The sequence below is a fragment of the Brassica napus genome, chromosome A10, assembly GCF_020379485.1.
Source record: "Brassica napus cultivar Da-Ae chromosome A10, Da-Ae, whole genome shotgun sequence".
In the NCBI taxonomy this organism is placed as follows: Eukaryota; Viridiplantae; Streptophyta; class Magnoliopsida; order Brassicales; family Brassicaceae; genus Brassica; species Brassica napus.
The window spans coordinates 13,148,864-13,174,039 of record NC_063443.1 but is presented as its reverse complement, the minus strand read 5'-3'; the positions used below and the strand labels follow the sequence as shown (position 1 = coordinate 13,174,039).

General features: G+C 34.3%; 6 protein-coding genes across 6 annotated transcripts; 2 read left to right on the top strand and 4 right to left on the bottom strand.

The window, feature by feature from the left end:
* The first annotated feature begins 792 nt into the window (after positions 1–792).
* LOC106371664 (transcription factor E2FB) lies at positions 793–4,689 on the top strand. Its single transcript, XM_013811752.3, has 14 exons — positions 793–1,217; positions 1,668–1,800; positions 2,010–2,066; positions 2,162–2,247; positions 2,328–2,416; positions 2,512–2,566; positions 3,029–3,081; positions 3,158–3,208; positions 3,288–3,336; positions 3,439–3,504; positions 3,585–3,661; positions 3,729–3,957; positions 4,119–4,188; positions 4,310–4,689. The coding sequence occupies exons 1-14, from the start codon at positions 1,035–1,037 to the stop codon at positions 4,441–4,443; spliced, it is 1,332 nt and encodes a 443-aa protein (XP_013667206.2). The 5' UTR covers positions 793–1,034; the 3' UTR covers positions 4,444–4,689.
* Positions 4,690–5,590: 901 nt separating this feature from the next.
* Positions 5,591–7,115, top strand: LOC106371663 (transcription repressor OFP10). The gene is made up of 2 exons (XM_013811750.3): positions 5,591–5,713; positions 6,583–7,115. Exons 1-2 carry the CDS (start codon positions 5,670–5,672, stop codon positions 6,923–6,925), a joined length of 387 nt encoding a protein of 128 aa, XP_013667204.3. The 5' UTR covers positions 5,591–5,669; the 3' UTR covers positions 6,926–7,115.
* A 4-nt stretch (positions 7,116–7,119) lies between these two features.
* LOC106371662 (probable CCR4-associated factor 1 homolog 11) lies at positions 7,120–8,308 on the bottom strand. The gene has a single exon (XM_013811749.3). It carries the CDS (start codon positions 8,084–8,086, stop codon positions 7,241–7,243), a length of 846 nt encoding a protein of 281 aa, XP_013667203.2. The 5' UTR covers positions 8,087–8,308; the 3' UTR covers positions 7,120–7,240.
* A 4,792-nt stretch (positions 8,309–13,100) lies between these two features.
* LOC125579224 (PHD finger protein MALE STERILITY 1-like) lies at positions 13,101–16,481 on the bottom strand. Its single transcript, XM_048743065.1, has 3 exons — positions 15,695–16,481; positions 15,050–15,332; positions 13,101–14,623 (listed from the first exon to the last, which is right to left on the bottom strand). Exons 1-3 carry the CDS (start codon positions 15,993–15,995, stop codon positions 13,204–13,206), a joined length of 2,004 nt encoding a protein of 667 aa, XP_048599022.1. The 5' UTR covers positions 15,996–16,481; the 3' UTR covers positions 13,101–13,203.
* Positions 16,482–20,682: 4,201 nt separating this feature from the next.
* On the bottom strand, positions 20,683–21,544 carry BNAA10G14080D (protein salt-induced and EIN3/EIL1-dependent 1). Its single transcript, XM_013810427.3, has 2 exons — positions 21,442–21,544; positions 20,683–21,258 (listed from the first exon to the last, which is right to left on the bottom strand). The coding sequence occupies exon 2, from the start codon at positions 21,211–21,213 to the stop codon at positions 20,935–20,937; it is 279 nt and encodes a 92-aa protein (XP_013665881.2). The 5' UTR covers positions 21,214–21,258; positions 21,442–21,544; the 3' UTR covers positions 20,683–20,934.
* Positions 21,545–23,393: 1,849 nt separating this feature from the next.
* On the bottom strand, positions 23,394–25,176 carry LOC106371661 (NAC domain-containing protein 89). The gene is made up of 4 exons (XM_013811748.3): positions 24,825–25,176; positions 24,410–24,681; positions 24,057–24,263; positions 23,394–23,807 (listed from the first exon to the last, which is right to left on the bottom strand). Exons 1-4 carry the CDS (start codon positions 25,009–25,011, stop codon positions 23,466–23,468), a joined length of 1,008 nt encoding a protein of 335 aa, XP_013667202.2. The 5' UTR covers positions 25,012–25,176; the 3' UTR covers positions 23,394–23,465.

Sequence of the window (25,176 nt, the reverse complement as noted above, 5' to 3'; positions counted from 1 at the left end):
ATTTCTCTCTTTATAACTCTTTCGCTGAATCTTAGCCAAAAGTATCACTTCTTATAATTTGGAATCCTTTAAAATTTTAGATGTAATATTTAGTTTACAAAACAAAATAAAATAACCATACACAATATTCTCATCTTTATTGTGTTAATCATGTTATTCTTTTTTTAGTTTCGTATGATGGAAATCTATTTTACAACACATAATCCATGATACATTTGAGAAACTAAAAATAAAAACTTAAGCTTTTTTTTTCAAAAATAAAAACTAAAAACAGAAAACTCTGTACTACAAAATATTTGCAGAACATAGTAAAAAATATTCGGTTTAAATATGTCAGACAAGAATATATTCTAAATTTACACTAAATACAATCTAGAATGCAAAAATATACATACAAAAATGACAAGATTTACCAAATTATACCATATCATTCGCGTGTAAATGTCCATGTAGTATATGGAATAATATATTCAAATAATAAAAGAATTGTGAGATCACAATGATCCAAATAACATACCACTATTTTAAAGGAATAGATAAATATGGAAAATTATAAATTTTAAAATTATAAGTAATACGTAAAATTGTAGGATAAAACAGTTGAGTTTAATAAATAAAATTACATAAAGTTAACGAATTTTTAAAAATAAATACCAAAAACAATACAAAATATAAACCGTCCGTTTGTCCGTAGCGCGGTTAAAGAATCTAGTTTAGTTAAAAATTAAGAAGAGTAAAAAAGATTGTGCGCTTCCTTCCCTCCACATCAGTTATCTAAACCAAACGCAACTCATTCCCTCGTTTTCTCCTCGTCTCCCACCGTCTCTTTACTTTTCCTCTTCCTCTTCCTCTCCCGCTTTTTTTTTTCTCGTCTCGCCGATCTCCTCCTCACATTCCCTTCCCGGAATCTCAGCCGCAGATCCGCCTCCGTTTAGGATCTCTCCTTCCCCGGAGATCTCAATTTCTGGAGAGATTCTCTATCCCCGAGATTGCCGTTTCGTTTGCGGTGGTGCGGATTCTCGAGATTCGCTCCCATGTCGGACTCTCACCAACGACCCGAGCATAATCCGCCGTCTAAGCGGCAGCATCATCCTTCTGCGGCTTCTATGAAGCCTCCGTTAGTTGCTCCCGGCGAGTATCACCGCTTTGACGCGGCGGAGACGCACGGTGGCGGAGGTCTTGATCAGGTTTCCGAGGAAATTGTGATTAAATCTTCCGTAAGTCTTTTATTTAGGTTTTTAGGTTGTTAATTTTTGAAGTTTGATTTTGATTTTGAGGCGAGGCTATTTTAACAATAAGCGATGAGAATCTGATTCCACGGTGGTGTAATCGCGTTTAGCCACTCTGATTGCGTATTGCAAGTTAGTATATAGTCTAAGGATTAGTTTAGCTGCTGGTCTAGGGTTTGTGGTGTTTCATGTTCTTGCTAATTTAGAGTTAGATGTGTTCTTCCGTTGAGTTAAATTACTCTCTGAGGTTTGCCTTATGCTTTTAGACTCAGTGGAGTGACAGTAGTATGTATGATGCTGATAGGATAAGCTTCTAGAGATTGAGCGTGGAGTGTCAGCTTCAGTTAGTTATTCATCTGCTTAAAGCTTTCGTTTTTTTATTCTTTCCAGTTTGGTGTTATTTAACTGTACAGTTCTGGTCTTTTATTTGTTGAGCAGCTGAAGCGGAAGACAGATATCGTAAACCGGATAGATGAGCCTAGTGAATTGAATACTGGTCTTCTCCAAACACCTGTGCCAGCGAAAGGAGGGAAGGCCAAGAAATCATCTAGATCAGTGAAGGCTAATGCAGGTGAGTTTTGGACTGAAATGCTCTGTGTTTCGTGTCTACCTACGCAGACAACTGTTATCAGGAACGATGTTTAGTTATATGTGGTGGTCATCTGAGCTAAACCTTCTTTATTGGTTTCATCTAATAATTGCGGCCTAACAGTTACATGAAAAAAAGAGAATGTGAGGGACCCTTGTAATGTAGTGAGAAGGATCTTTTTGTGTTGGCAGGTTCTCCTGGAAATAACTTGGCCCAGGCTGGTGCTTGTCGATATGATAGCTCGCTAGGTAATAACTTATAGCACAAACTAATACTTATTTTCGATGATAATCTTTCCTTCTTTTTTATTTTCTGTAATAATATATGATCTCATGTGCTTCAGCTCTTTTGACAAAGAAATTTATCAATCTGATAAAACAAGCAGAGGATGGTATTCTTGATCTGAATAAAGCAGCTGATACTTTAGAGGTGGCATATTCATTCTCCTACCTATCCTCTTCATCTATTACTTTCTGTCAAAACTTAGATGCATGTTTCTGTTGATGCAGGTACAAAAGAGGCGGATATACGATATAACCAATGTGTTAGAAGGAATAGGTCTTATAGAGAAGACGCTCAAGAACAGGATTAAGTGGAAGTAAGGATGTCATATGAATATCACATCTTAGATTCTTTTGATTTGATGCCTCATGTATTAGTCACGTTTTCTGAGTTTTCTTTTGTCTCTCTTAGGGGCCTCGATGTCTCAAACCCAGGCGAAACAATGGAAAACATAGCTAACCTACAGGTATATAGCATGCGTAGATGTTCCTTTACCTGTCACTGTCAGATGTTCCACTGCATAATATGTTCTGCATTGCTCAGTATATTATCATCAATTTTAATAATCGTTCTTATAATAAAGTCACATTGTCTTTCCTTAACATCGTATGAATCCGCATTAGTAGAGTTCTTGTTATACCTTTTCTTCGCGATCTTAACTGTTAAAGAGGTAACTAGGATACTAGTAACCAAAAGCTCTGTATTGTACTTTCTACTAGTACATTTGAAGGAGGAGTTTTTATTTTATGTTTCTCATATAGTCTAAACACACATCTGTTTGTAAGTGAATGATTGGTTACTGCAATTCTTTTGAAGTCTTAGTCACTCATTTATTTCTTGTTTCGGTTTTCTGTTTGAAAAACTATTCAGATTATTCATACTTTCATTAATTAGTTTGACATTTTGTTATCCCTCAATCCTCAAACAGGATGAAATACAAAACCTTTCATTTGAGGAGGCAAAATTGGATGACCAGATCAGGTATTCTCGATGATCATTTTCTTTTCCGTTTCTCCTTTGTTTTCCTGTATCTTATTGAGAGTCAACCTGGTTGCAGAGAATCACAAGAAAGATTAACAAGCTTGAGCGAGGATGAAAACAATAAAAGGTAAGCTTCTCCTACTCTCCTGGCGACTTGCACACTACAATTACAATATACCTATTTGCTCTGACTCTCCACCTTTTAGGCTTCTATTTGTTGCTGAAGACGACATTAAGAACCTACCATGCTTCCAGGTTTGGTCCCCCTTCTAGTAATTACGTGTTTCTCTTTCCCTTGCATTCTACTCACTGGAAAAAAAAAAAAACTGATTTTCTGGTGTCTCTCATGCCTTTTAGAATAGTACGCTGATCGCTGTAAAGGCACCGCATGGAACAACTCTTGAGGTGCCAGATCCTGATGAGGTAAAGCTTAAGAGCACACATAACCAAATGAGCGAGCACTGTATGTAATTATTTCCATTACTTATCCTTCCATTAAACAGGCTGGCGGTTATCCTCAGCGGAGATATAGAATAATTTTGAGAAGCACTATGGGACCAATAGACGTATATCTCGTCAGGTAAATCCTGTCCTCAATTGGATTTATAAAACTGAAGTGAGACTGACATTTTATTTTGTTATACAAGTCAATTCGAAGAGACATTTGAGGACATTCCTAATGCTGATGAACCTTCAAATATTCCATCAACGTCTGGTCTCCCTGATAACCAAGATGTTTCCATGCCAATGAAAGAGGACATCACCGTCAAAAACATGGAAACACAGGAAGTTGATGATACACAAAGAGCTTCCTCCGAAATCGAATCTCATGACTTTGTTGATGGTATCATGAAGATTGTTCCTCCAGATTTGGATGTAAGTCCCAACTTCTTCTTCCTTAAAAAGTTAAAATGATTTCACTACTTGCATAATCACAATCTACACACTTCAGAAGGCAACATATAGCCAGGAATAGTAAGATCATATGCAAGTCAGATCTTAATTAATTAATTATCTGAGTGTTACATTATGCACAGATGGATGTAGATTACTGGCTTCGGTCAGAGGTAGGCGAAGTCAGCATCACAGACATGTGGCCAAACGAATGTATCCTTGATTCCGTCACTTTCTCTGCTTTGATTTAAATCTCTCTTTTAGCTTTTGACGTTTTTTTTTTCCGTTTCCAAGTATTAAATCTGTTTAGAGTTCCTTCACTTATAATCATTAGCTGAACCGACCTGGAACCAGATGGTTTCATTTGATCAAGGCGCTGGACCGAGCAACACAACCATGGAACAGTCACAAACTACATCGAGCCCAAAACCAGAACAATCCACTGCTAAGAGATCGACAAGTAGCTGAAGTTACCTTGCTACACTACAAACACCACCGCATATCTGTATATCCATAGTTATGTTGTACTTGTATAGTAGCTGCATGCGTTATCATAGCAATTAGCATTGCAAAATAAAACTTGAGAAAGCAACCCTCTGTTGTTGTTTTTCTTCATTTTTAGCGTATCGACATTTGTAGAATAGCCTTTAACCCATTTGATTTCTTAAGATTCATTCTCAAGTGAAAATGCCAAACGTTTTAATAGGATTTTAATCAGGTGCTTAAAAAGTTTTCAAATGTGCTATTTGTGGTATACTAAAACGTTACTATAATAACCTTTCCTCTACAACCAAAACCTCTCCCACAAGAAAATATTATTCAAAGCTATTAGATTTCTCTCTTCCGTCCTCAAATTGTTGGAGCGTGGAGCACCCCTAATTAACCTTACAGTTACATGAATTTAAATAGGTCAATTTAGCATTATGATTGTTGTGTCTATATGAGCAAGTTAGGAAATGAGTCTCATATATTTGATGCTCTATGTAGATGATATACTGATAGCATAAAAGATGTGTGAGATTCGGAAGATGCAAGAGCATTTGAGTTCTGAGTTTAAGATGGAAAATCTGAGTTAAGCAAAAAATATCATAAGGATGGAGATCTCGAGAGATAGGGAGAAGAAAAAATTGTTCTTGTGCTGACAAGATTCATGATGTCTTCTGCTAAGCTTATCAGAACAATTAATGCTGAAAATGTTCATCTCACCATATATGTGCTCAATCTAAAGACGAAATATGTCTCGATTACTTATGCTATTATTAGTACTGTTTGATTTAAAATAAAATTTAGTTCAATTTTGTTTCAGTGATTTCTTTTTGGACATCACTTTTTTATATGTAAATCCTAATAACACGAGAGGTAGTTTTACAAGAAAAACACAAAAGGTAATTTTCTCCAAATGATATATAACATGACTTACAAAAGTAACACTGAAAACAAATAGAATTATTTTTCTTAAAAAGAGCAGCAAATCATCAAAGTTGTTAAGCATCTCCCAAGCAAAGAGCAATGCTGAATCTTCAAGCTAAGTTACAACAAAAAGAAAGGTTCCTCTTTTAACATACTTTTCCCCACACCAAACACACTCACTCAATCATGAACTTCTTTTTCCTCCCGTCCCTGTAATTAAAAAAAAGTTGTCTTTGAAGAAGAAGAGAAAATATACACTCAAAACCATATTCAAGCCCATTTGTATGGCATGCAGTTGCGGCTCTACCGTTCGGCCTTCATCTCACAGGTAGGGGTGGTGCAAGGAGGATATTTGTTTTTTTTACGTATACTTGATACTTGACTTGCCTTGAACGAGTAATGAATTTTTCGACTTGTACTTGTCGGAAACAAGTACTTATTATTTCAAGTACTTTTCCAAAAATATTTTTATTTGCCTTGTTCGATTACTTGCTACTTAGATGTATTTATTAATTACTTGTATATATTTTTAAGTTTCTAAAAATACTTGATAGATAATATGATAGAAGATTATGAAGTTTGTTTTATTTACTCTACTTAGTAAAAACACGAGAGTTATTTTAAATACAATATTTGCACCTAAAAACAGAAAATGGAATTCGATAAGAAAAAATTGTTTATTTCTTACAACAAAGAAATATTTGTTTACGGCTTCGGTTTTTATGGTTTTTTTTAACGTTGGATAATTATGCTATTACAAACTATGAGAAATATTACAGACGATTCTACAACCGACAATTCTACCTACCTTATTAGGATTCACGTCTAACTGCATCACATGAGCCGCCCTATCGGATCCACGCTTGAATGTATTCTTTGTGCCATGCTGCAGATCTCTTGTAAGCATTTTCTCTATTAATTAGCATAATTTTGCATTTTCCGGGAATCGAAACCCAGACCTCCTGGTTTTTATGGTTTAGTTATCATTTTTTAGTCGTAAAACAAGTAACGAATAATATCAAGGCGAGTCGTAATTTTTTTTGTGATACTTGTTACTTGCCTTGTACTTGCAAGTGGCAAAACTCAACGTCTTGAAACTTGACTTGGCAACTACGAGTACTTGAAAAAACGAAGCGAGTACGGATAAGTAACGGGTATAAGGCAAGTAACGAGTATCGGTGTCCAGCCTACTCACAGCTACTACACCCCGCGACCACAAGTTTCTCCCACGGTGTTACGCAGCCCATGTCCTAAGATTGACAAGAGCGTCGCAATGGCTAAGGAATCAATCAACCCATTCCAAGATTACAAGAACTCAATGAACCAGATGATTGACGAGAGAGATATCGAAACAGAAGATGATCTGAAGCAGCTTCTTAGGTGTTTCTTGGACATAAACCCTCCTCCTCATCACAATCTCATCGTAAGGGCTTTTGTGGACATCTGTTCACATCTTCCGCCACCACACGACCGCCGTGGAAAGTCACTCGGAAGACTGCTTCGTCTTTATGTCACTCTTGATAATAATGATGATGTTTGACATCAAACCTCTTCATCTAAGACGAGAAACTGATCGTCCTCATGAATATATGTTACACTATTGTGAATAATTAAATTTTACTTAAGATATCTATTCATATCCATGTTTTATGATTCAACCATGGAAGACTATGTGTGAAGCATTAAAAAAAAAAAAAATCAAATGTGCACTATGCAAGCTGTTTTGCGACTATATATTAAAAATCGATTTATATTTGTATTGTTAAATTGAGTAATAAATGAATCAAATGTGCATATTATGCTGTATTATTAAAATCGAATTTGATTAGTTTAAATTCCATTAATAGCCCCCTTTTCAAAAAACCTCTAAACCGTACAAAACTCCGGCGTGTTTCTCCGGCCCATCCTCAACGAAGTACAAGTCCCTCATCCTCTGAAACGCATGCCACGTCAGCAAACTATCCGAACCGGCCTGATGACACTTCCCAACCGCCCGGTTTACCTCAAGCGACCGAGCCAACCGGTCCAAACCGCCGTACAATCTCCTCTCGCAGAACCTCATCATATGCTTCACATCGTAAACTCTCTCGCCGAAAAACGCCCTGAGCAGCCGGAGAAACTCTCCCAACGAGCTCGGAAGCTCCCGGCGCGTGAGAATCTTCACCAGGTAACCGAAATCGTACGCGCTGTGAAACGTCACCCAGGTCACGGTCTCGTTGCAGATCAGCCCCGACGACATCATCAGCTCCGCGAACCTCTCCGACTCGACTCCTTCGCTGCGGTTACGCTCGAAATCGATCCCGTGACGGCGGAGGAGCTCGACCGAGTCCGCCGCGTGGGGGTCGCGATCGACGTCGAAGTCGCGGAAGTTGAACTCCCAGATGAATTGACGCCCGTCGGCGCCGAGATCGGGGAGGTTGCCGTCGGCGTCGGAGAGAGTGAGGCCGACTTGGATGAGGCTGAGAGCGTCGACGTTGGATTTGAGGAGGTTGTAGAGGTAACCGGGGTTTCCGCGGCGGAGAAGAGCTGGCTCCGCCTTGTGAATAACGCCGGGAAACTCAGTGTCCATGGAGATGAAGGGGAAATCTTCGACGATTCGGCTGATCAGCTCAAACTCAGAGTCGAGATTCTCAGCCCAGACCGAACGAATCACGATCGAACGGCTACGATCGGAGAGATCTGCATCAGGTGGATTGGTCATCGTCGTCGATTCAAATCGTATGTAGTCTGAAACTTCTTCTTCTTCTTCGTCTTCTTGATGTGATTATTATTTCTAAATTTGGTATTTGCAGTATAAATAGGTGAGGGGAAGTGTTGTAGAGTGTGAGAAACGCGTCTTGGAGACGCTTTGACTCTCGTGTTTGTTGTTACAAACGCAACTTCTGTGTATCTAGACTCAGTCAGTCCAACTTGGCTTTTGTCTTTGTACCCCAATCATTGCATTTGCGTGCTCACCTAAAGTCATAGTTACATTTTAATTCAATAAGATACATTTCATCTCTATTCGTTACGAGTTGCGAAACGAGGGATATGTCAATGAATGCCTAACGCATTAAAAATTTACATTTTGCAGAAAAAGGTAACGTTTGGTTTAATAGTTGGTTGGTCTAATGATGATCATTCATCTCTTTTATTTCTATTTCTGGGATGTACATTATAATAATAGTTTATACGGTATTGATAATGGATTTAGAGGAATTAGAAACGATCAAGTCCAAGATCTTTCCTTGAGCTCCTTGGATTTATCAAAATTTAAAGTAGATTGAGCATAGATAATTGACCATAGATATTTGGTTTAGGGATAGGAGTGTTGCAAATAAAAAATTTGGTTTAGGGATAAGGAAATTGGCAAATATAACATCAAAAAGTTATTAATTATCAAACTAACTATATGAAGAGTGTGGATAGAATACACAATGTATTTTATATATTAAATACAAAAGTGTCCTTATAAGAGAATTGTTAATACAAATATATATATATATATATATATATAATATATAATTTATTTTTACATCCATTTATAGTGGTGTCAAAATATCTCGGTTATCTTCCTCTGATAAACAAATGATCTTTGGATTCCCATTGGATAGCTCAATATTACTTTCTCTTTTCCGTAGCTCTTATACATTTTTGGGTTCGGTGATTTTAAATTGAGCTTCCATGTGTCCTCAAACATTCACCTTAGCACCAGAAGCCGCCATAATTGTACCAAGCTTTGATCAGCTCTCACTATAAACAACTAACATATCACAACCAACCCAAAATCTGATTTTGTGTTGAATTATAGAAGATGAACAATGATCGTTATTTTTCTATCTTATACTTTTTTCGTTTCTACAAATTGAGTAGAACAAATATATTTTTCAAGATATATGATCGAAATATTGTATTCAATTGCAATTAATAGACGTACTATACTCTATCTTGTGGTAGTAATAATAGCATCGTAATCGGGTTTGTAAGTGAATGCTAATGTGTGTTTTTGTTCAAATAGTATATTTCCTCAGACACAGTAACATCCCTAAAGTATTGGTTATAAGGAATCTTAAACGATTGGAGAGAGAAAAATCACTTACTAAACTGAAAAGACTTTTTTAGAGGTGGAGTATATCTTGAAAGATCACATTACTAAATTGAAGATGAACAATGCTCGTGTAGTATGGTTTATTCTATTTTTTCGGTTTGTAAAAAATATAATAGAAATTAGATTTCATGTTAATATAAACAATTGCATGCCATTGTTATGAATTAACTAGTATAGATTTCTCAGAAGACAGAACTCATGATTCAATACAATATATAATTTCTCTAATATTACTTTGTTGTTCTCTTTCAACAACCAATATATAATGTTTGTTTATAGGATATTGTAACAATCTATGTTATACTACTTTCTTTATAGACACATGCATGTTACAACATTATATTATATTACCATTTATCTTTATTCGCATTATCCTCTTCTTCCTTATATTTTGTTTTCTTTTCATCATCTTTCTTTTTTTTTTCTTTTTTTTTTTTGAAAAAGGGCTTATTTTCATCATCTTTCTCCTTTCATTCTTCTTCTTCCTCTTTGTTTTCTCTCTCTTGTGATGTAATAATTCTTGTGTTCTATTCAATTATAAACCCATAAAATATAACTGTAACTTAGCATCAAAATCTGTATTATGTTAGTTGATATGTTATGTATATGAATAAATTGCTATGTTTCATCTCCCGGTTCTTTTCACAACTCCATCATCTCTACTTCTAGTCATCGCATTACAATGTATATTTTGTCACAGCATTTTTATTGTGAATCGATTATTTTCTATTTTTCTATTTATCTTTCTCCTCCTTCACTTTCTACTTCCTCTTTCATTTCTCTTCTTTTTCTTTTTCTTCTTCTTTTTCTCCCTTCTCGTCCTCCTCCTATTCCGCCTCCTCCACAGTTAGCAAACCATATGTTATTGGTATATATACAGGGAAATTGGGTTGTATAACCTTCAAACAAATTATAATTCATTGTATGACAAAAAAATTTAGCTTGCAAATATGTATTGTGTCTTTTTATATATATATATATATTGTAAAAAACATTCTCAACAAAAATTTCGATGACAAAACTCTGAACTTTAGTTTCATGAATGTTTGTCACCCTCAATCTAAAATACCATGACGGAGGATGAAATACGTTAACAGAATTAAAGTTGAGAATTATTTTATCTAATTATTTTGTTGAGATATTTTTATACAATCCATGTTTAGTTAAAGGATTTTATTACTAAAACTCTTTATTTCAAAGATATAATCTACTCTTACCTTGTTATATCTGTTGGTGATATACATTTTGCTTTTATATTCAGCTTCGACTGAGAGAACATCAAATAACTTACAAAGAGTTTGTAAACAACGAACTTGTCTTGTTCACCATAGCGCATCTCCGGAGGTCCACTCTCAGAACGTTGAAGCTCAAATTAGGAGAGAATATTTCTCTTTACTGCATTCAAGATATATCTCATTGAGATTACCCTTGTTGATGAATTTTCTAGCCTAGTATCACAACACTCAGCACATCACCACAGTTGCACTTTCAGTGTTATAATAAGCATGGCTCAGGATTTCATTGGTCGAAGAAATGTAAATTTATTTGAGTCATTTGGACAGTGTGGCACAAGTGCTTTGGTAAGAATAATTTTTAGAGAAATTAAACATATTCGCTATGTTTGTCTTATGATGATGATTTACATGATTGTTGTCTCAAGAGAGGAAATGATGCAGCAAATGAGAGATATTTGTATATGAATCTCAAACCAGTGGCAAGGGTCTTGTTTACCAAAGCTGATGATGCTCTGATTGACTACAATTGTGAATATGGGAAAAAGATAGAGCCAAACTGGTAAGCCGACTTTGTAATTCATACTCAATGTCGTGCCAACATACAAAGCATCCCGAAGAAAATCATTAAGAAAATATTTAGAATAACAAACAATATTATTATATAACAAACAAATAAAGAACTAAACTAGAAAAGTGTTATTTTCTTGCGTTCATGATACATTATTTAAAACCAAAATTTTCAAAATAAAGCTTTAAAATTATTTGTTTTCCTAGATAAAACAAGAAAGTGAATCAATTATTTTTATTGACATACTCAAAAAAATATAAATGTATTAATATAGAAAATTAAACAATTGTAGAATGAATAAACTTGGAAATTTGAGGTAAATAGTGAGCAAAATAATATACACTACTAAGAAAAAATAAGAAAAATGTTGAAGATAAGTTTATAACTTGTTAACTAAAGAGCCATGTTTGTACTAATTATGTAAAGCTTTATTTTTTGGTTAATTTTTAGTTGTTCCTCTTTAATCAAATAGATTTTAAAACAACACTATATTAAAATTTAATAGTAGAAATACTAAACGTGGTAAAATATTGCATGTTTATGGATAAACTAAAGACTTCAGCACTTAATATATTTTCAAAAAATGATGCTCTAAACAAAGTTTATTTTGTTACAAGGCAAGCATGGCTTTGTGATCCATACCCAAACAAGAGTGCCATTTGCTTAGCTTGTGTAAGACATTTAACTTAGCTTAATTTGTTTGTTAGGTATGATCCAATTATTCTTTTGGTCCTATTGAATAGAGCAAAATGTATTTGTTCAGAGTATAGCACTGACATACCACGTTATAACAAACAAGATGTTCTTCCTAATTTAAGACATCATCTCAGAGGTGAAACAATAGAGCATATGGTGTCTTGGTATGGAGACGTTGAGGGAAAGATTGAAAAAACTAAGGATGTGGGTGAGAGAGGAGAATGCGTATACACAACTTATGGTAAAGTGTGATACTGTTTGAATTTCAGTGTTACTGATTGGGTTGTGACTGATGATTATAAGAAGATTTTGCATGCAATGAACGCGAAAAATGGTGACCAATTTATCAAGGTGAATACTGGTTCAATCGAAAACTGTGAAAAGTTATAGTTTCAATATAATTTGGCTGACTTCTTCTTTCACTAAGATGTTAGTGTACACAATAATGGTTCATCAGTGTGTAAAACGGATCGGATCAGGATCATGAATACCTTTAAAACCCTGGACATTTGATATGTGTCCACTTCTGTTCTAGAAAGGGCAAATCTCCAAAATAACACCTTTCTAAGTTTATATCACAAAAATAGCACTCAAAAACTAAAATGACCAAAATAATATTTTATCTTTTGAAAAATTTAAATTTTTTTATTTTTCAAAATTTGAAATCTTATCCCCAAAACCTCACTTCTCAACTCTAAACCCTAAAACCTAAACTCTAAACCCTAAACCCTAAACTCTAAACCCTAAACCCCACCACTTGAGTGTTATTTTTGTGACTTTTGGCCTTGAGTGCTAGTTTGGGAACAAAAACTTGATTTAGTGCTATTTTGGTCTTTTTCTCTTCTAGAAATGCCTCTAACTTAAAAAAAAAGAATAATTATTTATGAAATAAAAAATAGAATGATAAATAAAACAGAATATAGATTATTAATGGAATAATGGATTTCATTCTTTTACTTGTATTTTCCTTGAAACAATTGTATTGATTCAAACAAAATTTCATTCATTTCACATATTCATTTATGTTTAAACAAAAAACTACATTTGAATAAAAGGAATAACTTTTTAAAAAGATTTACTTTTTTCATTCAGAAATGAAATATGTGAATTTTTTTTTTAAGTTTTTGCTCATTGTAAATAATTTTTATCTGGTATTATTCCAAATTCGTACACGTAGGTATTTAATTATTTTATGAAGTATATAAGAAAACAAGGTTTATAACGTGAATGGTTTAAGGCAGAAAAGAGAGAGGGATAAGATGTTGGTCACAGCTTTGACAAAGAAAAATGCGAGGAACCTCCTCATTGTGTTGAACACCAACACACCTTGTGTGTTGCCATACTTCACAAATATCACAACACACCATCCTCTCTCCATCATCCTCCTTCGCTCCACATTCACACTCGATCCTCTTATCCTTCTTCTTACTATCTTCATCATCATAATACTTCATCACTTCAATGTTCATCATCACTCCTACATTCCCATCTAACACCAATCCTTTGTTCCCATTCAGTGCCATTTCATCGACCCTTGTAGTCATCTCCCTTTGATTATCCACCACGACGTCTCTTAGTTCCCAATAGATCTCTCTAAACACTCTCTCTGCCTCTCTACACAGTTCACTCATTGTTGCACTTTTGCTCACCACTATGCATTCTTGTGGAGGCATCTTTATGTCATTGTTATGATGATGGGATTTCCACGCGATTGTGCAGAATATTCCTAATTTTCCACCGCCATCTAACTGAATTGTTTTCATTGATGTATCTCTCACGTAGTGATACTCTTTGATGAAGTATTTAGCGTCGAGGATTGCCCTTGAAGCCATTCCGATTTGGTTCAATATGCCTATGGGGCCTAACACTCCCTTGTAGTCCATAAGAATGTGTCTGTAAAAGTATACCATGTCTTTCATCACTTGACCTCTTGTGATCTTGTTGTGTCCGTTCGTGGCTGTAGTCGTCTTCCCCATTTGATATTGATTTTGAAGGGTTGTGAGTTCATGGTTACTACTTGGTAATAAATTTGATATGTCCTCCAAGCAATACTCCAGCACCTTTTTCACCGGATTTAGACTACGTCGGACCAAATAGTTCCCGACCACTTGGTTACCGAGTGACTTCAACACAAAATCAAGCAAACCCGTGTCCCCGATGTAGTTTCTAGCTGCGTCCCTCACTTCTTGTCTCGATATCCACCGGCATTCGACCCTTTTCAACGACTCTATAACCACTTTAATAGCCATTTGAATCCGTTTTTGAGACCATCTACAGTTGGTACTATCAATGGAGATGATTTGGTTTCGGGAGTTATTCATGTAGCTATCTCTTGGAAGACGCGAATGGAGATGAAGCATGAACATGAAGAGATCACTGAGAGTGATCAATGGCTCGGTGGATAAAGTTTGATACCTTGACAAGAGAATTGGAGTCTCACGGTTAAGGCTGGTTAGGTGATTGTTAAGCAACCACAAGGGTACGTTGCGGACCGACTCAAGTGCCTTCTCATAGATCTTTTGAGTCACTCCGTATGTCCCTGACCCGAACCGGTAACCCCAACGACCGAACCACGGCTCTCCTTTTGCTACTCCATGCAGTAGCCTCAGTTCCATCCCTTTCGTGTGCGATGCATCGTTCAACCCTATTTTCCTATATCCAACATATATAGTTATATACCATAACATAATAAGATACAAATAATTGTTACCATTTCTAATAAAATGGCCAAATATGTAAAATTTATAACTAAAAGCAAAAGAGAAATTTCCAATAATATCTATAATTCGAAATTAAAATCCAGAATTTCGTCCCAAGTTCTATGTAAGTGGTGGTTTCTTGAGTTTAAAAAGTTACTAATATGATTGAAATTGCTCTCAACCATGTGTTGAATCTTCAAACCACTTGACTACCATGAATTAAATGGTTAAAAATCCAATACTTTAGTATTTATGACAAGTAATAGAATTCTGTTAAATGGTTTAATTATATACCATATGATATGTATCACGTGAACATTGCACAACGTATACAAATATAAAGGATTAAGGATGATAATTATAATCTTAATACGCATACCTGGCCTTTAAACCAGAGCAGAGGCGATCCCACAACTCCATGACTTGGTGACCGGTCAGGTCGGAACCGGACTCGATGCCATTGATAGAGAGCAAGTGACCAAATCCGTTGGAGTGGAAAAAGCCGTGAAGGACATGGCCTTGAAGTTCCACAAGATGGGATAGACTTTCTTTTTCGGGAGAAGCGCAGATTCCTCCTTCTAGTTTTAGAAAGGCGGCCATTGTTTCCTTTGAGGGGATCACGAAATGGTACTTCTTGTTGCATATCATGTGGTTTCTCCAACCTATAATGTTGCATAAATAAATGCATAATACATATTTTTGACCTATTACATGTAACATATTAAAATTGACATATGAAATTTGAATCAATGAAACTATCATCCTTCTAAAAGAGGTTGAGCCTCCGGCCCTCCGTACTCTTGGATTACCATATCAATTTTTTCCGCTTGTTATATTTTTCATAGATATGCAACGAAAAATGCTTACTCGTTGAGCTAAATCATCTTATCAGTTCTTTCTATTGTTACGTTGTGATCGTTGATCATATTTATGGATGTATCAGCATGCACACACATATATATATCGATATGCAAATATATATAGACAATGAGAGAAGTGGAGAGAAAGAGGGAGATGACGTCACCAACATATTGGCAATGGTTGCAACGGAGGTTAAGAGAGGCTTCGATGGGCTCTTCGACGACAAAGAGAAGAACATAGAGAGGATTTGGGTGACGATGAACCTCGAGCTGAAAGGACCAACTTCCCATGAGACCAGAGCTCTCAAAGTGACCAAACTCAAGAAGCTTCCCAAGGTTGTCTCTAAAAGAGAACTGGTTCATCTCAGCTGGGTGTCCTGTCTCTCCGAATGTCTTCAGCCTAAAAACCCTACTTTCTCCTCTCTTCCTCTTCTTTGGAAGATCTGTTCGAATCAGATTCGACATCGTATCGAACTTTAGTTTGATCTTGACAAGAGATACTGGTTGATTTGGATTTATATCATGGGTTTGTTAAAATTATAAGAGGCCGCGAGAAGTGTTGAGGACGTGTGTGTGAAGGGTTTAGAGATATAGTAGTCATTAAGATGATGATCACACGATTAGTGCTTTATGGTGAAAAGGAAAAGTGAGTGAGAGAAAGAGAAAGGGTAATTAAACTGTGAATTAACAATTGTTACTAATGGATTGGATGTTAGGTCTTGATATGTGCATGACTCTTGTATTCTTACAAGCATTAACAACTGTTCTTTCTTAGATAGAATAATTAAATACAAAACATTCGAACCCCACTGTCCCAAATCTATCTTTCATAAAAATATTTATTTGAAAGGACTGATAATTTAATTAGTATCCGCCATTAGTTATTGTATATGCATCCTATATGTCTTTGTGTGTATACGCATGCAAAAAGATCGAGGGTGAGGAATGTCACGTGACTTGAGAACATGAGAAGATATAATAATAAAATAATGAAGACATGCATTTGAGCTTCCCACTATTTTATAGAATCAGAGTAACTCTGTGTTCCGTCAATTTCTGTCATGAGCTACCTGCACTTACATGTATCTATTATTTCTATATGTACACGCAAACACACGTGTGTGTAATTGACGCTTGTCTATATATATATCAGATTTCATTTCATATGCAAGCATGCAGCATAGCGTAGATATATACGGACTTCAAACTTTAATCGATTCTCAGTCACACGCAAAAGAGTGGCAAGACTCGACTGCGAAAGCGACCCCTCGTCCTGCTTCCGCAAAAGACTGCCCCATTGCGGTGCCTCAAACCCATTACCCCTTGAATGCAGCTCTCTGCTATTCTGATGCAGCGTGGAACAGCGTCTCGTGTAAGGGAGGAATGGGATGGACAATCTCAGACCAAGACGGCGCAACTCTCCTGCAGGGATCACTACCGCTCGCGTTCGCAGCCTCTCCACTTGTGGCCGAAGCGGTGGCGCTAAAGGAGACTTTAAAAGCTGCTATATCCAACAATCTCAGTGACCTGATCTGTTTCTCAGATTCAAAAGGACTGATCAATCTGATCACAGGAAACTCATCTGTGATCGCCTTACAAGGAATTTTCCATGACATTGCTGTGTTGAGTAACTCCTTTTCATCTATCCTGTTTAAGTTTCTGTCTCGTAGTTGTAATGTAGTCGCTGATGGCTTAGCCAAAGAGGCTCTGTTTCTGTTTCAAAACTCTGTATCCTAAGCTTCAATATAAGTATCGTTTGCCCAAAAAAAAAATCAAATGAAGTTTGTACTGAGTGATTAGTAACGTATATGAATGTAATTTGTGGCGACTAGAAAACAAGTAAAGCCTATACCTCTTGATTCATAGGAATCTTTTTAATTGGGCTTTATCATAATCATAAAACCCACTAAAACTTGGGATGGCTATAGACAAAAATTTTTGGGTTCACCTAAAGGAACCAACTAATAAAAAAATAGTATATTAAATGCAGTTTTTCGTAAAAGAAAATAAAATATTTTAAATTTATTTATTAAAATAAATAGATAAAAATAAATAAAAATATTAGTATCTGCAAAAAAAATGTTTTTTTTCTATAAATTGTTAATGCCGTCCACCCTAAATCCTAAATCATAAACGCTAAATCTAAATCCTAAACTCTTAGGTAAATCCTAAACCTTTATGTAAATCATAAATCTTTATGTAAATCATAAATACTAAACCCTAAATTCATAACCCTAAACAATAAATCCTAAGCCTTTGGATAAACTCTAAATTCTTTGATAAATCCTAAACCTTTGGGTAAAACCCTAAACCCAAAAGATTTTATTCAATGATTTAAAATTTGCCCAAAGATTAAGATTTACCCAAGGTTTATGGTTTACCTTAAATTTTAAGGTTTAGTTTTTAGGATTTATCTAAGGATTTATGATTTACACAAGGGTTTAGGGTTTATCTAAGAGTTTAGGGTTTAGGTTTAGTGTTTATGAATTCGGGTTTATGATTTAGTGTAGACGTTAACAACTTTTAGAAAAAATGTTTTTTTCCAGCTACTAATATTTTTATTTATTTTTTATCGATTTATTTTAAAAAGTAAATTCAAAATATTTTGTTTCCTTTTATGAAAGAGTTATTCTTGGGTTCATCCCCTAGGGTGAACCTCTAGATTCACCAACCAATAGGATTCATTATTTCAAATTCGATATCTTTTAAAAAAGGAAACAAAATATTGTCAAGTTATATTATGTTTTTAAAATAAAAAAGTAAAAAAAAAATAGTAGTTACAAAAAAAAGAATTTTTTAAAATGAATATTGTTAACGTCGCCAGCAAAACACTAAACCCTAAATACTAATCCCTAAACCGTAAATCTGAAACCCTAAACCCTTGGGTAAACCCTAAACCCTTGGGTAAACCCTAAACCCTTGGTAAACCCTAAACCCTTGGATAAATCATAAATTCTAAATCAAAAACAGTAAACACTAAAATCCTAAACCCTTGAGTGTTTTAGTGTTTAGTGTTTTTGATTTAGAGTTTATGATTTATCCAAGGGTCTAGGGTTTACCCAAGGGTTTAGGGTTTCAGATTTAGGGTTTAGGGATTAGGATTTAGGGTTTAGTTTTTCCCTCACAACGTTAAAAATATTTTTTTGTAATTACTACTATTTTTATTTTTTATTTTTTATCTTTTTATTTTAAAAACATAATATAACTTGACAATAGTTTGTTTCCTTTTTTAAAAGATATCGAATTTGAAATAATGAAATCCTATTGGTTGGTGAACCTAGAAGTTCACCTTAGGGAGTGAACCCAAGAATAAGTCTTTATGAAAAAGACTACATTTAATATGCTAATTTTTAATTGGTTGGTGAACCTAGGAGTGAACCCAATTTTTCTCAAAAGAGACGGCGTCTTTTGTCTAAAATACAAGTATCAATTGGTGACCACACGAAACAATATGGATAAAGAAATTATTGGAAATCAGTAAATATGTTACGATTTGTTCAACTTTATGAATAGATAAATATGCAAGGAAGTAGATCGACCTGATGTAGCAAGCAATATCTTTAGTTTTGAAAATATTTTTGAAGAAATCAGTTTTTGTTTGTTTGTTTGGTTTATGCGATTGAAACTGGGTAGTATACTAGTAGTGGTGTGGTATAATGATAAAAATAATGTTAGACGATAAGTGTTGTTTCTTTTGATAGTTGGGAAAGGAACGAAACACACGTAATGCTGAATCCTACATTAACGTGAAAACCAACATGCATTTTTTTATAGTAAGTTTAGGTGAAGATTTTTTTTTATAATAAGAACTCTTCTTCGTGATTTTATGAACATTTAATTTGTTAGTTCAACAACTTTGGTAATAAGTGAACCAAACCTATTTATTATTTGATGTATGATGTATACATGACAATATACTTATCATTTAATGCTATACTTAGTACACAAAAAGGAAAAGATCTTTGTTTCCATATTTTTCATGTTAAACACGTAGTTATGTCAGGTACATGTACATTGAACTTACAACGAGTCAACAACTACTAATTTATCTATGGTAAAAATGTTTTTTCAGGCAAAAAAAAGAAGGTAATATGTCTAGATTAGTTTCATATATTTTATGTCTCATTAAACTAATTATTTTTAAAATGTGAACAATACCCTTAATTTTGGTTATAAGTTCGAAATTACAATTAACAAAACAATTGTTAAATATTAAAATATAATAAATAATTAAAATAATTAAAATTAAAAAAATGAAAAATCCTCAAATAAAAAAAAACTAAACGTTGAAGGTGCTGAAAAATAATTTTTTTAAAAAAAAACTGAAATTTTAATTTTTTTTTCCTGAAAAATCGATTTTTTTTCATATATGAAAACATAATATTTTCAAATATTTTCTTTCCATATTTTTGGAACTGATTATTATTATCTGTAGAATACAATAAATCTGTAGAAAACTCGGTTTCTACAGGTTTTTAGATTTATAAGATTGTGTATATTTCGATTTCTATAGGTTTTAGATTTACAGTAAATTTGTAGAACTCGGTTTCTACTGGTTTTAGATTTATAGTAATGCGTAGATTTCGATTTCTGCAGGTTTTAGATTTATAGTAATTTGTACATTCTGATTTCTACAGATTTTAGAGCGATAGGTTAAGCACGAAATGTGTATTATAAATATTTTTAAAGTACTATTATTTACGTAAATCATGTATTCTAAACATAGTAGATTCAATGAAAAAAATGAATATCATTTTCTAATTCATAGAATGTCAATTCTACTTATATAGAACATAATTTGAAATTATGATTTAAATATTTTTAGAACTGAAAAAAATACCATTAAGTTTATATATGTATTTCATCAGTAATTACTATTTTCTAAGAAAAATTTGTTTGTAAAACTTTTTATTTAATTTATTTTCAAAAATAATAAGGCATTAGAGACAAAATAGTATAAAATAGAATTTAGTCTAATGGGACATAATTACTATTTTTGGCCTATAAAACAATTTTCCCTTCTATTTATAAAACTACATATTGCAATGGTCAAGAAATGCCAAGCTAGTACGACTACCCATTACCCAAAACGGAATACCATCACTGTTTTGAAGACAATACGTACCCGTCATTAATATCCATAATCCACCACTGGAAAAAAATCTTTGTAATCTTATATATTAGTCTTTTTTTGCAATCGCCTGTTGCAAAGAATTAATATTTATCGCTTAACTTTAATACAATTATACAAATAATAAAAGTGATCAGCGATGTTCTTGAAAAACAGAAGTATATAGAATTTCGGTTTTATGAATACATCCGTTCATCGTAGAGTAGTTTAAACTATCAATATATGAGGCAATAAATCAAGAAAAAAAAAGAACATTCTTAGTTGGATATTTTTTTAATTAATACTCTTTTGGCTATTGTTTCTTGTGAGAAAATCAAGCAAAACTTGGCTGTTGCATCTAGGGCATCTAGGGTTACTATCCAAAGACATGATGATGTACATGATGCAATTAGGGCAACCAACGACCACAATCGATTTAGCCTCTCCTTCTCCACCTTCAGCTTCCTCCGAACACAACGACGAAGATGGGCTCTCATCAGTTGGCAAAGATGAATCCAATATGTTTAGTTTCAGATCAAGTTCAAGAGTACTCGCGGTTTCTTGCTGATTCATGTTTCTTGCATATATTTAAATCTATAGGAATCTGAATAAGAAACACTAAAATCAAAACCAAGGTTGCGTTAGAAAAAAATCGATTGTTAATAAAACAATAATATACATGTATCTATCGTAAAAAGAAAACACAGTAGAATTATCAAAAAAAAAAAGCGAAGTCTATAGAAAAGCGAAGTCTAAATACAATATTTCGATAATTTAACTAGGAGTTCGAAGATAGATTACCTTGGTTAAAACTATTGTTGTTGTTCTTGAGAGTTAAAAGAAAGTTGACGTCTTCATGTTACTCGTTGTTGTTATATATAGATAAATATAACACACACAAGAGGTGAGAGGGTTTCATTGAATGCACATTAAATTAATTAGTTTTATCTAGCTTTCACCATAAATACTCTTGAGAAGTAATTATAAAAATGAGATGTTTTGTAGCAATAAATGTGATTTGAAAATAATATGCAAGAGATTGAGTGTATGAATTGTGCTTTGAAATTGCATTTATTACCAAATAGTATTCGGATATATACAAACGAGATACTTTGTCCTTTTTATAATTTTATATCATGAAAACTCAAATTCAAAATGAGAGAAATACAGAGAAGTCGACCATTTATTTCGAACATGTAAGGTAAGAACAGAACATAGTCGGTGGTGGTGATCTAACTTAGGACAAAAACTCAATACGGTAAAGTTACCAGAATACGATTTTCGGCCACTAAAAAATTAACAATTCGATATCGTTAGAGATATGGCACTGACACGTAGTAACACGTGACTAGTTTAGATCATTTTTGTGGAGTTAAAATATCTGTATATAATTTCAAAAAAAAAAATAGTTAGATAAGTGTTGACAAGTACAAATATAGTTATATGGGTGGGTGATATTATAAGATTTTGCCATGACATTTGAGAACCTAAAAGAATAAATGTTTCACGAACAGTATAATATTTAAAATAAGATGTTTCTTAGAAATAAAAATTAAAAAATAAATAAATAAATAAATAAAATTGTATATGATGAATATTCAAAAAAAAAACACTTCGAAGTAGCATATTCCAAATTCTTATTGAAAATGATGAATATGATTAACAATGATGTAAAGATTGACTCCAAAAAAATGACTAGAGTGAATGGCTTTTAGTTGCTAAGATTGTTTGACTTTAAGAAAGCGAACAAAAATGTAGAGTCAAGAGATTAAGAGAGTGATTGGTAAAAGTGAGAGTAAAATGGAGTAAATGAAATGGTGGAAAAGTGAGTAATATAAAAAAGGTGAAAAGTGGGGAGAGAATAAAATTCAGCGCAAATCATATATCTCTTATAAGTTCAAGAATAAAAATTAGAGAGTGTTTTATTCTGAATGCACAGTGACTAGCTAGCTGAAAAGGTAAAAGTTAGTAGTTAACCTGATTGGCACGTTTTTGGCTGAACATAGAGTAAATGTAAATTTAGAGTAAATATTTACTCTAAAAGTACAATACAATCAAAGCCTAAAATTCCTTCGGATTTGGTTCTGTTTGACTTAGAAAATTGTAGGTAGTGTGGTTGGTGAGATTTAGGCTCTGACTGAAGGAATCATGAAACATACAAACAAAATTGCATATAGAAGTATGAGATTTTTTTTGTCAACTAGAATATGAGATTCATATGACATAAGAATAAGATTGCCTTTGTCATCTTAGACTTTTGTTACCCTCATTCAAAGTCAAACCAACTAACGAACAAATGCTTGACTATACGAATAGACACATATAGATTATGTATATAGTCATATGTGTGTGATAGATAATACTCGAATCAACCATAACTATATAAGGATTATTACCAAGTACCCTAATTCGAAAATTTCATTACACTTGAATATCTCAACGTTCATCACAAACAAGACAATCCTCCCAAGTAATATTCAACAAGATTTTAACACAATAAAATAGAACAGCTGCAATGGATGAAACTAGTCTTCCACAATATGTTACGGAGCGAGGTGTGATTTGACTAAACTATACCCCCATCCATTTTATGAAAACATCATATGAAAAGCGTAACCAATATAGATTTCGATTGTTCTTTTGCTTTTTTTTATCAGCTTCTATTTTCTGGAATAATTTGTAAAATGATGTCTCATTTTGGGAAGATAAATGAAAGAAATATTAATATATATATATATATATATATATTTCGATTCATAACACCGGTTTGGTTCAATAAACCGAACAAGAAAACACCATTGGTCCTTCTTTCTACTTCCACAGCGTTACTCTTGATAAAACAGCATTACAATGAGACCAACTACAGCTATAATAACGTCCCGTCTTACTCGGTTGACCCATTTGATCGAGTATACACCCATGAAGCAGCTCGACAGTGGTTCCGTGCCACTGATCCCTTTCCCTTTCTTTTCCTGTGATGGTCTTTCATCTAAAATTGAAGCCATCTGTCCGTCTATCATGTTTGGTAAAGGAAGTATCCGTATCTCCATTGACACTGATTCAAGTGTTGGCACTTCGTTTGGTGTCTTCCCTGACATCACCACTTCATCAAGATTGATGATTTCGTCCCTTAGGATATCCCCATAGAAATCCTCTTCAGTTTCCACCTAAACACACACACAAAAATTTCATCAACAAGTACAACAATCAGAATCAAGAACCATCATCCCGAAATTCCCATCCTGGATACCGTTTATATATAGATATGCGCTATGTGCAACGTTACTAATATATATATATAAAAGAAATTTGTTTTTGCGAAAACGTTACTATTATATCCTCAGCTAGAAACAAGTATATGAGTGCGTAAACGGTAGATTCATAATTCATCAATACAAACACAAAAGGGGGTAAACCTGTAGATTTTCTGGTGTTTCAGTGAGATGGTTGTCCCCTGATTCACCTGCAAGGTAAAAATCAACCGGGCTCCCTGAACTGGCGGCACCATTTTGCAAGATCATGTGCTTATCGGCTGCTAAATGTGGCTCTAGTGGTGCCTTCTGACTTGTACAAGTACGAAACTCTCTGTTCCTCCTAAGCCGGCAAACAACCAAAGCATCATCCTAGAAAATTCACAGAAGATAAGTTATCAAACACAAGGCAAAGACTAGAATAGTTCAAGTAGCCAAAGTTACCTCTGATGTAATGGTTAACAACAACAAAAAAGGGTACCTTAGAATAGTTTTTTTTTTTTTTGACTAATTTGTACCTCAGAATAGTGTACCATATATACTCCTCCTTTCATGCAGTACTCGTGCATAAGCCACTCTGTTCTTTGACCTTTTGGTGCACGACCAATATGGAAGACAAGCGTCCTCTTTGTTCCAATCACTTGAGAAGAAGACTTGACATCACGTTCTTTCCCAGTGACTTTCCAGTATCCCATCTTGGTTGTTCTCCTGTTCTGTGAACCATGTGGATACTTTTTGCCACGTGCACAGAAGAAAAACCACTCGGTATCAGATTTAACAATCGACTTATCTGGAAAAGAAAAACAAGATTGAATGAAAAACAAGAACACAAAACAGGACACTGAAACGGATTAGAAGAGATTAATAATGAATAAAGATGAGCAAAACTTAATGTAGAAGAAAAAACAGTAAAGAATCGGGTCAAAGACAAACCGGGCAAATCCCAAGGCTCGAAACTGTAGATATCGGTTTCCGGTATAACCTTAACGGACTTCTCCAAGCCGTCCATCTTCCGCTTTAGGTAATACGAGATCAGCTCCACGTCCGTGGGCGAGAACTTGAACCCGGGAAACACCGTCGACGCCATATCCTTAGAAACTCCCACCGCCGCAGTCTCCATGAAGGCCCGCACGTACCAAACACTCCATTTATATATTAGTTAATTATTTATTCATCTATTCACGGGAAACTTCATTCATTAACAACTGATCTTGTCAGGAGAGAAGAAGACAGGTTTAAACCATTTTCGGTGCTCTCTAACTTAAGCTTTGAGTTTTCTGTAGGA

Coding starts and splice junctions, on each gene's coding strand:
- LOC106371662 (XM_013811749.3), bottom strand. CDS start 8,086: ATGACCAATCCACCTGATGCAGATCTCTCCGATCGTAGCCGTTCGATC.
- LOC106371663 (XM_013811750.3), top strand. CDS start 5,670: ATGGCATGCAGTTGCGGCTCTACCGTTCGGCCTTCATCTCACAG. Junction 5,714..6,582: donor GTTCGGCCTTCATCTCACAG/GTAGGGGTGGTG, acceptor GCCTACTCACAG/CTACTACACCCCGCGACCAC.
- LOC106371664 (XM_013811752.3), top strand. CDS start 1,035: ATGTCGGACTCTCACCAACGACCCGAGCATAATCCGCCGTCTAAGCGG. Junction 2,417..2,511: donor AAGAACAGGATTAAGTGGAA/GTAAGGATGTCA, acceptor TGTCTCTCTTAG/GGGCCTCGATGTCTCAAACC. Junction 3,662..3,728: donor ATAGACGTATATCTCGTCAG/GTAAATCCTGTC, acceptor TTGTTATACAAG/TCAATTCGAAGAGACATTTG.
- LOC125579224 (XM_048743065.1), bottom strand. CDS start 15,995: ATGTCGAATCTGATTCGAACAGATCTTCCAAAGAAGAGGAAGAGAGGA. Junction 15,333..15,694: donor CAACCATTGCCAATATGTTG/GTGACGTCATCT, acceptor GCAACATTATAG/GTTGGAGAAACCACATGATA. Junction 14,624..15,049: donor TGCTCTGGTTTAAAGGCCAG/GTATGCGTATTA, acceptor TGTTGGATATAG/GAAAATAGGGTTGAACGATG.
- BNAA10G14080D (XM_013810427.3), bottom strand. CDS start 21,213: ATGAATCAGCAAGAAACCGCGAGTACTCTTGAACTTGATCTGAAACTA.
- LOC106371661 (XM_013811748.3), bottom strand. CDS start 25,011: ATGGAGACTGCGGCGGTGGGAGTTTCTAAGGATATGGCGTCGACGGTG. Junction 24,264..24,409: donor ATATGGTACACTATTCTGAG/GTACAAATTAGT, acceptor TGAATTTTCTAG/GATGATGCTTTGGTTGTTTG. Junction 23,808..24,056: donor AAACACCAGAAAATCTACAG/GTTTACCCCCTT, acceptor GTGTGTGTTTAG/GTGGAAACTGAAGAGGATTT.